The sequence below is a fragment of the Anopheles gambiae genome, chromosome 3, assembly GCF_943734735.2.
Source record: "Anopheles gambiae chromosome 3, idAnoGambNW_F1_1, whole genome shotgun sequence".
NCBI classification, from domain to species: domain Eukaryota; kingdom Metazoa; phylum Arthropoda; class Insecta; order Diptera; family Culicidae; genus Anopheles; species Anopheles gambiae.
The window spans coordinates 13,405,967-13,419,171 of NC_064602.1; the positions used below are offsets into that span (position 1 = coordinate 13,405,967).

The following is a 13,205-nucleotide window of genomic DNA, read 5'->3' on the forward strand; positions in this document are numbered from 1 at the left end:
AAAACAAGCTCAAACTAAATTTTGATGGAAAATTTCACCTCCTTCACACCACACCACATGACAAAACAAGGCTCCCGTGGTAGTACTGCACTAGCTAAGAGTTTAGACAATTTCCCACTAAACTAATACATGCTCAGGCAAACAGGGGGAGGCTCGCTCACTTTTAGCGCGCACGTGTGTAAGAACCACTCATTACCTCGCTCATAACGATAATACACAACCAACGAGCAGGCAACAGAAAGGAAAGCTCGACTTAATGCTCCGGCTCAGCACGTTGAGCCTCATAATCTGAGCAAATTTTCCGATGGATGAAGCCTTCCACCACTCCTGTAAGAGCTGTAGCACACACACACGAACTCGCTCATACAAACAAAGGGCACAGGGGGGCGAAGGTAAAGCGAAGAATAACTTCCTTCATGGAATTATGATCACTTTATCACTTCACGCACAATGCACCGGGGTCGCCACCGCCTCAATGTGGAGTGTGGGATGAGGCCGGCTCTGAAGTGGATTTCTCGGTTAGCTGGATTTATAAATCGAAGATGGGAGAAAAGGGGAAAAGCCCTGTTACATGGACTTTGCAGCCATTCAACAGATAAGCTTGCAAAATGGTTCCGGCAAGCTGCTCTGGGAAGATAATAAATAAACAGTATCCCTCATAAACAAACGCAGCCTTTGCTGTGTTTGGATGCGGCATGGTGGTGGAAAATATATAAAGTTACTGTACTAATAAGGTAGTATGTGTAACGAACATGAACAACCATCCTTCAGGAATGATTAAAATTCTTCATACTTAATAACGACTGTTTAATGGGTAAAAAGGCAAATGTGTGCACTGGTGATGTGCTCTGGGGAGCGCACCAACGACACCTATCCGACTCCGGCTATGGTTAGTTCAATTCTGACTCCGGCAAAATCCGAACCACTAGCTCCGTCCGGAGTCGTCCAGAATCGCGCGGAGTCGTTCGGAATCATACGGAGTCGTTCAGAATCGTCCGGAGTCGTCCGAAGTTATCCGGAATCGACTGGAATCGGCCGGAGTCGACGGCAGTCGGAGTCATCCAGAGTCGATCAAAGTCGACCGGAATCGGAATCGTTGGGAGTCAACAGGAGCCGTCCGTTGTAATGTGCTTGTGATCAGTAATTTCATTTCGTTGTGTTTTTTTGTCTCTCACTTTGCGCGTGCACTTCGTAAACAGGCCTTTGTTTCGAAGGCCGACTTCGGACAACTCCGACAACTCCAGACAACGCCGGACAATTCTGGACAACTCCACACAACTCCGGACAACTCCGAACGACTCCAGACAACTCCGAATGACTCCGGACAACTCCAAACGACTCCGGCTAATGCTGGGCGGACTTAGGAGTCGAAGTCGATTCAGAAATTATCGGAGTCGCATCGGAGTCGACACAGGACTTTTGCCAACCTTTCCCATCACTAGTGTGCACTGAATTTACCGTAGAACGTCGATTTTCCGGGGACGGATTAAGCGGCGGGCGGCTAAACCGTGTGCATGAATTTGACAGTTGATCTGTAGTGGGGAACATTTTCTGCGATGAACCGGTTAGCAAAAACATTTGTTGTGCAGGTATCTAGTGTCTAGTGATACTTTATGACTGCATTTTTGATAAAGAACAATTGTAAAATCTATTGTGATTGATTAAAAAAATATTCTACTAGTGATTAATTGATTGGTTTCATGTGAATTCTAAGTAAAACCAGTGATTTTAATAATTTTTACATGAATTTGACATTTTTTGGACCATTATCCGTGGAAATCGATTAACCGGCATCCACCTGGTCCCGAGCTGCCCGGATAATCGACGTTCTACTGTACTTGTCTTTCAATTATAAATGTTTCGAACTACACATCGCTTCCTTGCAGAAAACGCTTTCACACGAATCATATTTCAACCAATACTTGTTGATGCATTTATTGAAAAGAACAAAAAAAAACGATAAATTGAGCAGTTTTATTTTCAATTTCGCATCAGCCACAAACACCTGTATGACAACGTTCAAAATGAACAAGCATATTTTTCACGCTCCAAGTAATTCCTCTTTCTTGCCTCCTTTCTCCCGCACCCACACAAACACACATCCAAGCGTCATTACTGGGGACCAGAGCAACACAATGGGATCGTTGAAAAATTAGCCCCAACATTATTGGCCGCCTGCTGTGGGTCCATATATAATACATATATATTGAGCAGCTTTTGCGATGGAGCAAAACGCTCATCATCGACACCGTTGAACAATGGTGATTTCCCGGCAAGTATTTCAAACAAACACACACTCGCACACACTTACATTGACCAGTAGTAGCCCATAGAGAAGCCGGAAAAATAAAACAAAAGCTCAGCGAAGCGCGTTAAGAGACGAAATTAATGGGGAAACTTTTTTTCCACGCCACGCCAATAATCGCCCGATCGACGAAAGAGTACCACCGCAAGAGCATTCTCGCCGGTTGCGGTTGACACATTGTTCGAGCGAAACGTGTCATCGTGGCTTTGCCACCGAGACCGACAAACTGATGAAAAATCTCATCCAGTGGACCACACACACACCGGGATATGGGTTCTCACACGTTGGGGGAAAGGTGTACCTTCGTGTGGCGCTTTGAACGCTTTACCGGACACACGGGTGGTGCTAATGGGCGAACAGTAGAAGGACACAAAACTGACATCCACAAACAATGGCGCAGCTAAGCTCTTTTATGCTATTTACCAATTTATTTCTCTACAACGCTCACCAGAACATGCTTTAGGAGCAAATTGAAGAAAACTAGTAACTCCAATAAAGAATGCATCCCCGACGGAATGGCCAATACAGAGAGCATCCAGGGAAAATCGAAATCCCCGAAACCAAACCCATGACCAAACTCTTACTGATGATCCGGTCCACTGGGGGTTTTGGGGAAAAAGTTAAGCTTGGTCATTCGGAACGTCCTTAAACCATGGCGCGTCCATGTGCACTGATCACAAACACACACACACACATACGCCGAATCCCCAATGTCACACCACATTGCTCTTCTATTCTCGCGTCTGCTTGACATCAGCCGGATCAGTCGCCCGCCAGCCAGAAGATATCCCTTTAATACTCGGTGATCCCGCCGAACTCCACGAACCACGACACTTACCCATTTCACCGGGACGACCATAGTTTTCGGCGACCGTTGGTGCCTGCCGCCACTTCTTCAGCTCCTGCGGCCGGTACGTGCGAGGCATTGAACTGTCGGCATCACGACCCCCACCGCCGCCGCCGTAGCCGCCCGGGTCGCCGAAGTTGTTCGAGTTGGTGTCAATCTCCTCCGCGTCCACGATGGGATCGTCGTCCTCGGGGGCAGCCGCCCGGCGTTGTTGCTGCGACTGGCGAGCTGCATTTGGCACCTTGAAATGGAAAAACATTAGAACGATATTAGTGGACATTAGGCGAATGTTTTCTGGTGAGTTCTAACAATAATAGTGCCCGGATTAAACTATCGAGAGAAGAGAAGTATGCAACTGGGGAATGTAAAAAGAAGCACGCTTGACCTTTAAAGCAATCGTTAGACTGTTATTGACGATTAAGGAACATTTTATTACTTTGCCAATCATCGTCTCAGCTTTACGTGTGAAAGTGTCTGCACTACGAAGCTCCCTCTATGGGAGAATGCCCTTACACTGCAATAAGAAACCGTTCCTTCCTTTTCGACATTCCACAGGTGGGAGAAACAGTTTCAGCTTGCTTAAGTAGCTATTCCATATAAATGAAGAAGAGCAACACCGAACAGCGCCGTACGGGGGCGGTGGTACACTGAAACCAAATGAAAAACGGCGAGTGCAAGAGCATATCGAAGCATATTTTGCTATCATCAGCATCCGACATTATGGAACACACTGCACCCAGCCGTCTACCATACCATGCCGCGTGTCAGGCGTCGTGTGGCCTGCGAATTGTGAGCGCATGTACTCTTCTCTGCACGTGCTTGATTGCATATCAAGCGAAACTGTTTGGGGGTAATTAGGAGCAAAATTTAATGAAGTAATTAAGCAGTTAGCGAGCGTGGACGGGGTGTGATGGTACTTGGTGCCGTTTTACAGTTCTACAGATACACCAATAAACACCTTAGGGTGTTGAACGGTGGTTTGTATGGCACGTTGATTGTGGTGGAGTATTGTTTAACATTTATCATCTGAATTGTAAGTAAGAGAGGACAGATAAATTAGCACTTTCAATCACGTTTTTGGTTATTGAATTATTGATTCGTGTCCAAAATTTAAGAATATTTTAATAAGAGATAGTGGCACCTACTTTATCATCCTTACGACATTTCCAGAATAAACTAAAAAGCGGTAATTGTATTCAAAAGAGTTCATTTTTTTTATTGGACTAAAATTCTCTTAAATATGTTGCATTATGTAAAATACATTATTTAGCATGTACTTTTAGACGTCTTTAATTTGAATTGCGATGATTGTTTTTTCCAAAAAAACTGAGAAATTTTAACAACTTTCCTCATTTTTTTAAACTATGTGTAACTATGTAACTATAGAATGGGACCAGATTCTTGGAATTATATTTCGCGTAACAACAACAACTCTCACACAATACGTATCATTGCCACTTTTAATAAATAAACACCCAAACAAACAAATAAAACCGAAACTTTCACTCGCCACCTTCCTTTCTAAGCAACCGTCAATCGTTGGGCTACCATAATCCGGATAGAAGATTCTAAACCAACTTTACACAGCGCTTTGGATGGTGTCGGGAAACTTTGCCCCTCCACAACGAAACGCCACACGAGGAGAAGGGATAAATAAAACGCATCGAGGGATGCATAATCTTACGCCAACGTAACAGAACAGAGTTTCAAGTCTCTCACCCGTACGGACCCGCTGCCACTGAATGTCCGTCTCGATCAGTGTCTGCTCTGCTTGGCCAATGATACCGCACGGTTGCAGGATCCTTGCTGACCGCACACACTTGCCCACTAGCGCCGGTAGCAAATCGAAACGAGAAACCAAGTAAGTGAATAAATAAATTATTTATAAACTTTACGCACGGTTAGGATAAGAAGGCAACACTCAACCCTCTGTCGGAGGTTAGTTTGCATCGGGTGCATCGGGGCGATATGTTGAAGAGTGCAATGAATAGCTAAACCATTCATACCGCAGAGCATTGGATTAGGTTTACTTCTTGAGTATTTATGCTTCCTTACCACCGTACGACCACATTCAATCGAGTGAGTTATCAATAAGAAGTTAGTTTTCGGTTTTATTTGATTTGAACCGCAGAAGAACCACTGCAATCTTATTGTAGTCAATAAAAACTTATTATGCTGTACTTTTACACTTTTGTTTTATTCCTCTTTCTCTTTATCTATTTTTACCCATTCTATAAGTTGATTTGCTGTATGAAAAATGTATTATTTTATCTATCTTATTCCCCTTAAGCAATTTGTGCACTCTGAAAGAATAAAACCAAGTCTAAATCGCAATCGAAAACATACAAAACTGCATAACACCGCTGTATGCATCCAACAATACAGCGAAATGACTTTTTGTTTTCAAATCAAAAGCTAAAGCTTACCGTTTACAATAGCATCGAAGAACTGCCACCGTCTCAACCTCACCGAACGATGCTGAAAGCACAAGTTCAGCATACAAAGTTCTTCGCCGGCAAGATTAACGAAGGCATCCGAAAGACAACATCTCCAAGATCCATGGTACAAAACCGGTGCTATAAATTCACATGGAAATTTAATTTTCTTTGTTACGATATCTTGAACCATTTCTAGCCCGTTTTCTTGTGGCTTATAGGACTGTATTGTTTGTACGCTATCTCTCCCAGCAGCAGGATCGAACCGAATGTATCGCAGGAAGCACGTGCACTTATTCACAATCCACTCGCTGCACAATCCTGGAATATCGACAGGTGCAGCCGTAAAAGAAAGCTTACCGGTTTGTTTCTGTACATTGCATGCGTGACAGTTGTGGTAGTAGCCCCCTACGGCAAATAAATCAGCGATCACGAAATCAAACATTCCGATGCGAAGGAATTTCCATGCAATTGCACGGTGGATGGAGCATTCTAGGCAGGAGTTTCGATCGATGAGCACACACTCGTCCTGCTAAACGAGTGAGGGTGAAGAATTTCCTTCTTGTTTCGTAGTTACACAAAGTCATGCGGGGTTAGCGTTAACATACTTTGGATTGTTGGAAGACCGTATGCAGGAGTGTAGAAATTGTGGAAAGTAATTTTTAAATACATAACTTTTCGACTCTTTTTTATATCATTTAATCTATAAAATGCCTGCAGCAGATAAATGATACAAATTATCAAAAGTATTGAAGATGCTGAACACAAAAGTAAACTAAAAGCGAACGATTTTCCATTCCATGTTTCTAAAATTATAATTAAAATCCAATTAAAGGATCTCGTTGTGCGCACAACACTCGCAGACAATTTGCACACAAAGCTTGACAAATAACAACACCTATCATCCGGTGATGGGTCAGCTCATTCAACGATTGCCTAAAATTAAATCATCGTGCTCTATTTGAAAAGGGGGGTGTTAGAGGCTGATCGAATAGACATGTAGTACGGCGTGTGCACTGCACTGCCCGTCGCTGTACACCGACGAAGCAAGTGCAAACAAGCATTCCCCCAATTGTGAAAGCACAGCAGCAATGCAATCTACATGCCAAATCCATGGCACCATTATATTCCGCCTGTCCGGGGATTTCGTTGCACCAAAAATGTTCAACGGACGTAATGAGCAATTTGTTTAATCGCCTCGTGCCTGTCCCTTTAATCATGGCGGTGCACATTGTTAGCTACTAGCCGCAGTTCGCATCATTTGCAGACGACCGGGAACATAACACAAACCGAGGATTTGTGGATACGAATCGGGTCAATATTTAAAGTCAATGACTGCTACTACCGCTTTCAATCGGTGTGATAGGGGTGCCCGTCCCACTTCCCCGGTCCCAAACCGGGGGAAAAGCACGAGCCGTTCCGATGCGTACGGATAAGGGTAAGGGCAAGGGGGAACAAATTAAATTTCTGAAAATCACTAAAATGACAACCGTTTCACGTTGCTTCAGCTGCAGGTCAATTAATTAAATGTAAGTGATTTAATTTGGCGGTACTCTACTGAAGCATCTCACTTGCATTCTCGCAATAAAGAGCGAACAATTGGCGCAACGAACGGACACCAATTGTCATTAAATGAGATTTTAACACAATTGTTGATTGAATTTACACATACTTATAATATAAAAATAAGGATAGAATATTGATTTTTCATTTAAGGACTCCTTAATTCAAACTCCTCAAACTTTTTTCATGCAGAACATCCTTTTTGATAACCTTTTCTGTTTGTTTTATTTGCCGCTTGATTCCCTGTACACATCCAATGTCTTATCTAAATCGTACGCTTCAAATCAAACGTTCTTTCACTTACTTGTCTAATGTTTCCCTATTCATTCAGCACATACATGAACATCGGACGGCATGGTGTGTGAAGGGATTACGATGGAAACAGTGATAGGCCATTTCGAAGCTTACGTCCTAACGCTGGGCCCAATAAGCCTGTACAGCCAGCCGTAAGATGCCACTGTGAAGGGCAAAAGGCGTTAACGTATCCTGTCAACCCGCACCGGGAGACCAAGCGGTGCTGATTTAATAAATCCAATCTAGCGAGACACGAGCCCCGAAGACGGCACCGTCCGACGAAAGGAACACACCGATCGCAAGACGCGTGTTGCGAAAGGGCATGAAAATGTGTAGCCTTGTGTCGAAAGTTCCGAGCCAGCCCAACGTCCCAAGAGCGGAAAGTTTAACTCTGTGCCATGCACAGCGACGCTAGCCGTGGGTCACCATTTTGTGAAGTAGATCAGCTTTATTTCCTTTTCCAATACACATGCTCGTCTTGCGTTACTTAATTAAGATGCACACTCACCGAGAGATAGAGAGAGAGAATGCAGGGGAGATAATGCCACTCCATCAGAGATCCCACACAAGGATTGGAAAAGAGGCGATCCCAAAGCGAGGGATGGCAAAGAGGACAATTCCGTAACAATTCCGACCAAACTCAATTGGTTGGTAAATCTTCATTAATTAGTTTACTCCGTGCGCTTATGCGCTTGCACGCCATAGCCGACCCGGTTAGGAAGGTTTACCGAGCGTACACTTCTACCATCCTTTTCCTTATGCATTTTACAGTGCAGGAAGGTTAAGACGAGTTGTGTGATACACATCAGGTGTCCTGAAAATGTTCACATTCGTTAGGCAGGACAAGGAGCCAGCTCAACCAGGCTCGCAAACGATGATTTTATTGGATTTCGAAGGAACTAATGTCGTTCTCTTGTCCAGCTACATAATTAATATAAATTGATGAACAATACTAGTAAATATTGCATATATAAGTCTTCTGTACATAGTATTGTCTATCAATATGAAGAAGATTTTCACCATAACATGAAACCGGTCTGAAAGTGGTAATTGTGGCATATTTAAACATTCAATCTTTGGATGTTTTTAATTGCTCATAAAGCTTACTTCGGGCTGTAGTAATACTCCGCTCTTCGTAGCGTATCGAATAGCACAGTGCAGTACAATGGGTGGGTACGATGCCTACAAGACCATACTCAGCCAGGATTGAACTAATGCGAGTATCGATTGAAATGCGACAGTTGGTCATGGTGCAGTAATTGTTCCAGGGACGAACCGATATTCAATAGCCATCAGCCTTAGTTACTGCGCTTGCACTATCATCTCGCATTTGAATAGGGTTTCATGTTCACACGAAACCACATAGATTTTCCTTCACTTTATTCAATTTGTATTCTTCACAGTGAAACATATTCAACACACATGAGCAGTGGTAGGATTTTATTGGGTCAAAGGTAAATTAAAATTTTCAATTAAGATTCATATAAACTCCAAAGATTATTTTTGTAGTTAATTTAAGGAGAAAAAATTAAGGATATGTGTATAGTATGTAGCTTTGACATTGATTTAATGATAAAACGATTTACACACAAATAATTTTGAAGACTAAACTAGTAAATAGAATCTTTGTAAAGGTTATGAAAAACTGCGAATCTTTTTCAGTGCATTTTCATGTGCTATGAATTATTACAAATACTGCTGAAAGCCGAAACCAGGGAGCGAGATAGTGAATGTTGAAGTTCATTAAAATTGATATGTTGACTAATTGACTTGTAAAACCAAGGAAATCCTTTTTTTGAAATCTCTACTCCCCCATTCAAACTTCTTGCTCCAGCGAACAAAAAACCCGTAACAAACCATCGGTCTAACCAACATTTAACATTCTAACTTATGGCAAAAATTATGCATGCAAAAGTGCAACCCACAAATGGTCCTACCATCTTACCGATTCAATATCTTGCCAAGGAAATGCACAGCTGCATTCACTTCCTCGCACCCCCCCGTCGCACGAGCGCAGCATTTCAAATGGATTCGAAGAAAATGCATCGGTTAGCAACGTTGCACTCTAAGGCCCGCGCACAAACACACACACACACACTCCCAACTACTCTTGGTCTATCATCATAGTGAATTCGAACCCGCAAACACAATAGTTCAATTTTGTGAAACGTTTAACTCAAACAAAAGGGCTTCCTTCCTTCCCTGCTTTGTGCATTCTGGATTCAAATGCTGCCCCATTCTTCTACACTGCAACCACCAGAGCGGCACACGGCCGCGAATATGGTTCCCAGAGACACAGTGTGCCAGTCTCCAGATTCCCTTTCTATTCTATGCATCTGCCTATTCTCTTTTTGTGGCTTCTCAAACGGTCTCTATATACACGGCGGCGGAGAGCAAGAGCAAGAGCGTAGCCGAGTGCCACATAGAGGCATAGAGCGCCATCCCCGTATGTCATCAAGCCACAAAATTGACAATGATAAACAGTTGCATCAAAGCTCAGCAGAACGCACAGACCTCGCGTTGCTCGTTGATATGTGTGTGTGTGGTGATGAGGAGGATTGAATTCTACACATTGGCTCTCGGTGATGCATCCGAATTGTGTTTAAACCGTACACGCTGCCGTCCGTATTCGCTGAACGGGATTGAATGATGCCTCACTGGAGATGAAATTTTGTGTACTTCAATTTTGCAAACATTCGTCTCGCGTTCCCGCGCTAGCCTATCTCACGCGAGTTTCCGACCGAGTTCTGCGAGTTTTCCGAGAAAAGTCTGCGAAAAATACCAATTGTTTGCGGAAGCGCACAACGAGAGTATCATCATTATTACCTTTCGGTCCTGGAGCCAGAAACTCGATACATTTGGCAATCGGCTCACTTCCCACGTCGGTGTTTTCCATCCACGGTCTAAGGATGGCGAGGACGAAGCACGCCATCGACATATTGTTGACCTTTTATGACCTATCCACCTAGAATCCTTTCATTCCGGTACGCTGCAAAGCCGCAAGCTGTCCGTCATTGTAAACAGCAGCAACAATGCACGATGGCAGGATGTGCCATATTAATCTCCTCCATGGGAGGGCCCACGGTACCGTTCGCCGGAGCTGGAGTGCAATGAATCGCGATATCGACCAGCGCCCGGGCCCATCGGCGGCGGCGGCGGCGGCTGCGGAAGCCCATTATCCGGTTTGCATCATTCGTTCATATTTCAATTAATTAGTCGGAAATATTGCGCTCGCGCGCTGGGGGGGGGAAGTTTATAATTCCATCAATTATGGTGCCGCGTTCTTTTCACTTCATTCGTTAATATTCCGCGCATTTCCATTGATTCCGTTCCAAACAATGTTCGTTCGAACAAAGAATGAAATCATTTCGTCGCTTTTATTGGAGAGTTTTAATTAAGGCGAGAGCATGGGTTGGTTGGATTTCAATTCTTTTCTTGTGAATTTTTTTTTTATTCAATGTTTAACAACAATATTATTTCCCTTTTGGAAGGAGTTAAAGGTTCAACAAACAGTCATTATAATACACTGATGATGAAGCAACTCGACCATGGGAGAGGGGGGGGAAACAACTTGAACATTCCAAGTATGTCCATGCATAATCCCTTCGGTACCGGGAAGTCCAAAAGCATGCAAACAGACACACACATACACACTCATATATTGTTGCACATTCCAGCCGCTCCTTTCTGAGACGAAAATATCACCAAAGTACCATTTTTTGTTAGCAAAGTGCCACCCCCCCCGAAAAGCTTAAAAAAGCACATTGCCCGACCTCGAAAATGCTGAAACCATTATAGTCAAAGGTTAGAACCCGTGTGGCACATACCACATCAGCTTCCGAATCATCCCCAGCGGTAGCATTAATTCCCACAAAACTTCCCCCATTACTATCGGCAACCAACACCACCCCCCTCCGTCTACCCCGGCGATCCTCACATCCGCAGCTCGCTTGGCACCCATAGAAAGCCGTACGACTTTTGTACGAGGAATTTCTCCCCGTTCTCTCTCTCTCTTTTTTTAATGTAGGGTTTTACGTTTTTGTGAAAAGTGTAAAAGCAAAGTATAAAGTACAGCTTTTTATCACTCATTAGGGAATTATCCTTTCGCCTTTCGGAGTTTTTGTTTTGGGTTTGTAGAGCGGGCATGCGAAAAAAGGAAACAATGGGGTGGTAAAGAAAATGGAGCAAAATTATGCTGGCTGCCACACTAGCACAGCAGTTGTAGTGGTAGTGGTAGCAGCACATCCTGGATGTCTTTTATATTGAGATAAAATAACCATGACCGGCTGGGCTCGGGGAACTCTGGTAATGTATGAACAATATTGTAAATTTAAGCTCCATCATGTGACTTCGGGGTATCGGTTAGGTGATAACTACCCTCATTTGGGATGTTGGTGAAGCATTTTCCCCCCCACAAAGCTCTGTGGTAGTGGGGCAGAATGAAGAAAAATTGTTACCGATTCTCCCAATCACACAATCACGAAACAGCCATACCATCATGATCATGCAATACATACACACTGGCTCGTCGGGTCCCTTCCTCTTCCGGCAAACGATTTGCTCGCAGCACAAGCACAAACACATAAAAACGTGTTACCAGTGCAAATCACAACCCACCATTAAAAACAAAAACAGTCCGTGAGAGAGCAAAAACTTTTCATGGATAAGCAAGAAGGTTGGAAAGTCGGTCCGCTCACATACCCAACCGTGGCACAGTGCAGCTTGTAGGCTTCGCCCCCCCCAGCTTGGCGTTATGATTATGCTTTTAAGTGTTCCGCGCCACCCATGCGCCACAGAGCGCACACAATGCTTCTGCTGTTTCCCACCTACGGTTCCAACATGCATTGAGGAGGCGGTCGTAGAGACATCGTCAACCGACGGCCAAGGTTATGCGTCTTGATTTTGCTCCAGTTTCTGCTATCGCTGCCGCGCCCCGCCGCTGTCGCTCTGCTTATAACCTAATAAACTGACGCAAATGCAACAGCAGCTGCTGCCGTCCGTAATTTCCATAGCACTGAGATGAATCTTTGATTGCATTACAATTTCAATTTATGCACCGATGCTTCAATGGCCCTCCTAGTGGCAGCGGGCAAAAGCTGCGTTTCACGTGCCAATAAATGTTATGCTCGATAAAAGATGTCAAGTATGTTTCTGATCGTTTTTTCTTTGCATATTTTACACCGATTCAACGAGGATTTTTTTTTTAGTATTAACAAAGTTTTTGCAATCGATAGCCCAGAAATGTGATGTTTTTTGGAAACAAAAATCTAAATATCACTTAACACTTAAGATTGTTTGTTTTTTTTTAAATAACACAACTTCTTCTTCTTCTTCTTCTTATTTGGCTCAATAACCGTTGTCGGTCAAGGCCTGCTTGTGGGGTTGACTTAAGTGTCTTATAGGATGCAACTATGAACAATAAAATATAAATAGAATTTCCCTTGAAAATAGCATGGATTCGGCTAAAATGTCACATTTTAAAAGCGCCTGAAAAGTTACAGGTCAACAGGATATTGCAAAACAATACTAAAAGGCATAAAAACCTCTAGATTCATATCTAAATCCGTTCAGTGTTTCTAAAAGTACAAGATTTGATAGCATCACAAATTCATTTCATTGGAACCATTTCTATACCGGTTTCTATATAATTTCTATACCGGTTTCAGTTAAAAAACTCTAAAAAAAAGTTAAAAACTCTAGTTCATAATAGAAGGACTCACGGGAACTTAGTTAAATGAGAACTAAGTTCCCGTGAGTCCTT

General features: G+C 43.3%; 1 protein-coding gene across 6 annotated transcripts in view; it reads right to left on the reverse strand.

Annotated features, from left to right (window-relative positions):
• LOC1275461 (polypeptide N-acetylgalactosaminyltransferase 5) overlaps positions 1–13,205 on the reverse strand; it is a 78,314-nt gene that overhangs the window by 17,497 nt on the left and 47,612 nt on the right. For all 6 annotated transcript variants that reach the window (XM_061656066.1, XM_061656065.1, XM_061656068.1 and 3 more), the window contains exon 3: positions 3,144–3,393. In XM_061656066.1, the coding sequence (XP_061512050.1) occupies positions 3,144–3,393 (250 nt within the window). The remainder of the gene's footprint in view (positions 1–3,143; positions 3,394–13,205) is intronic.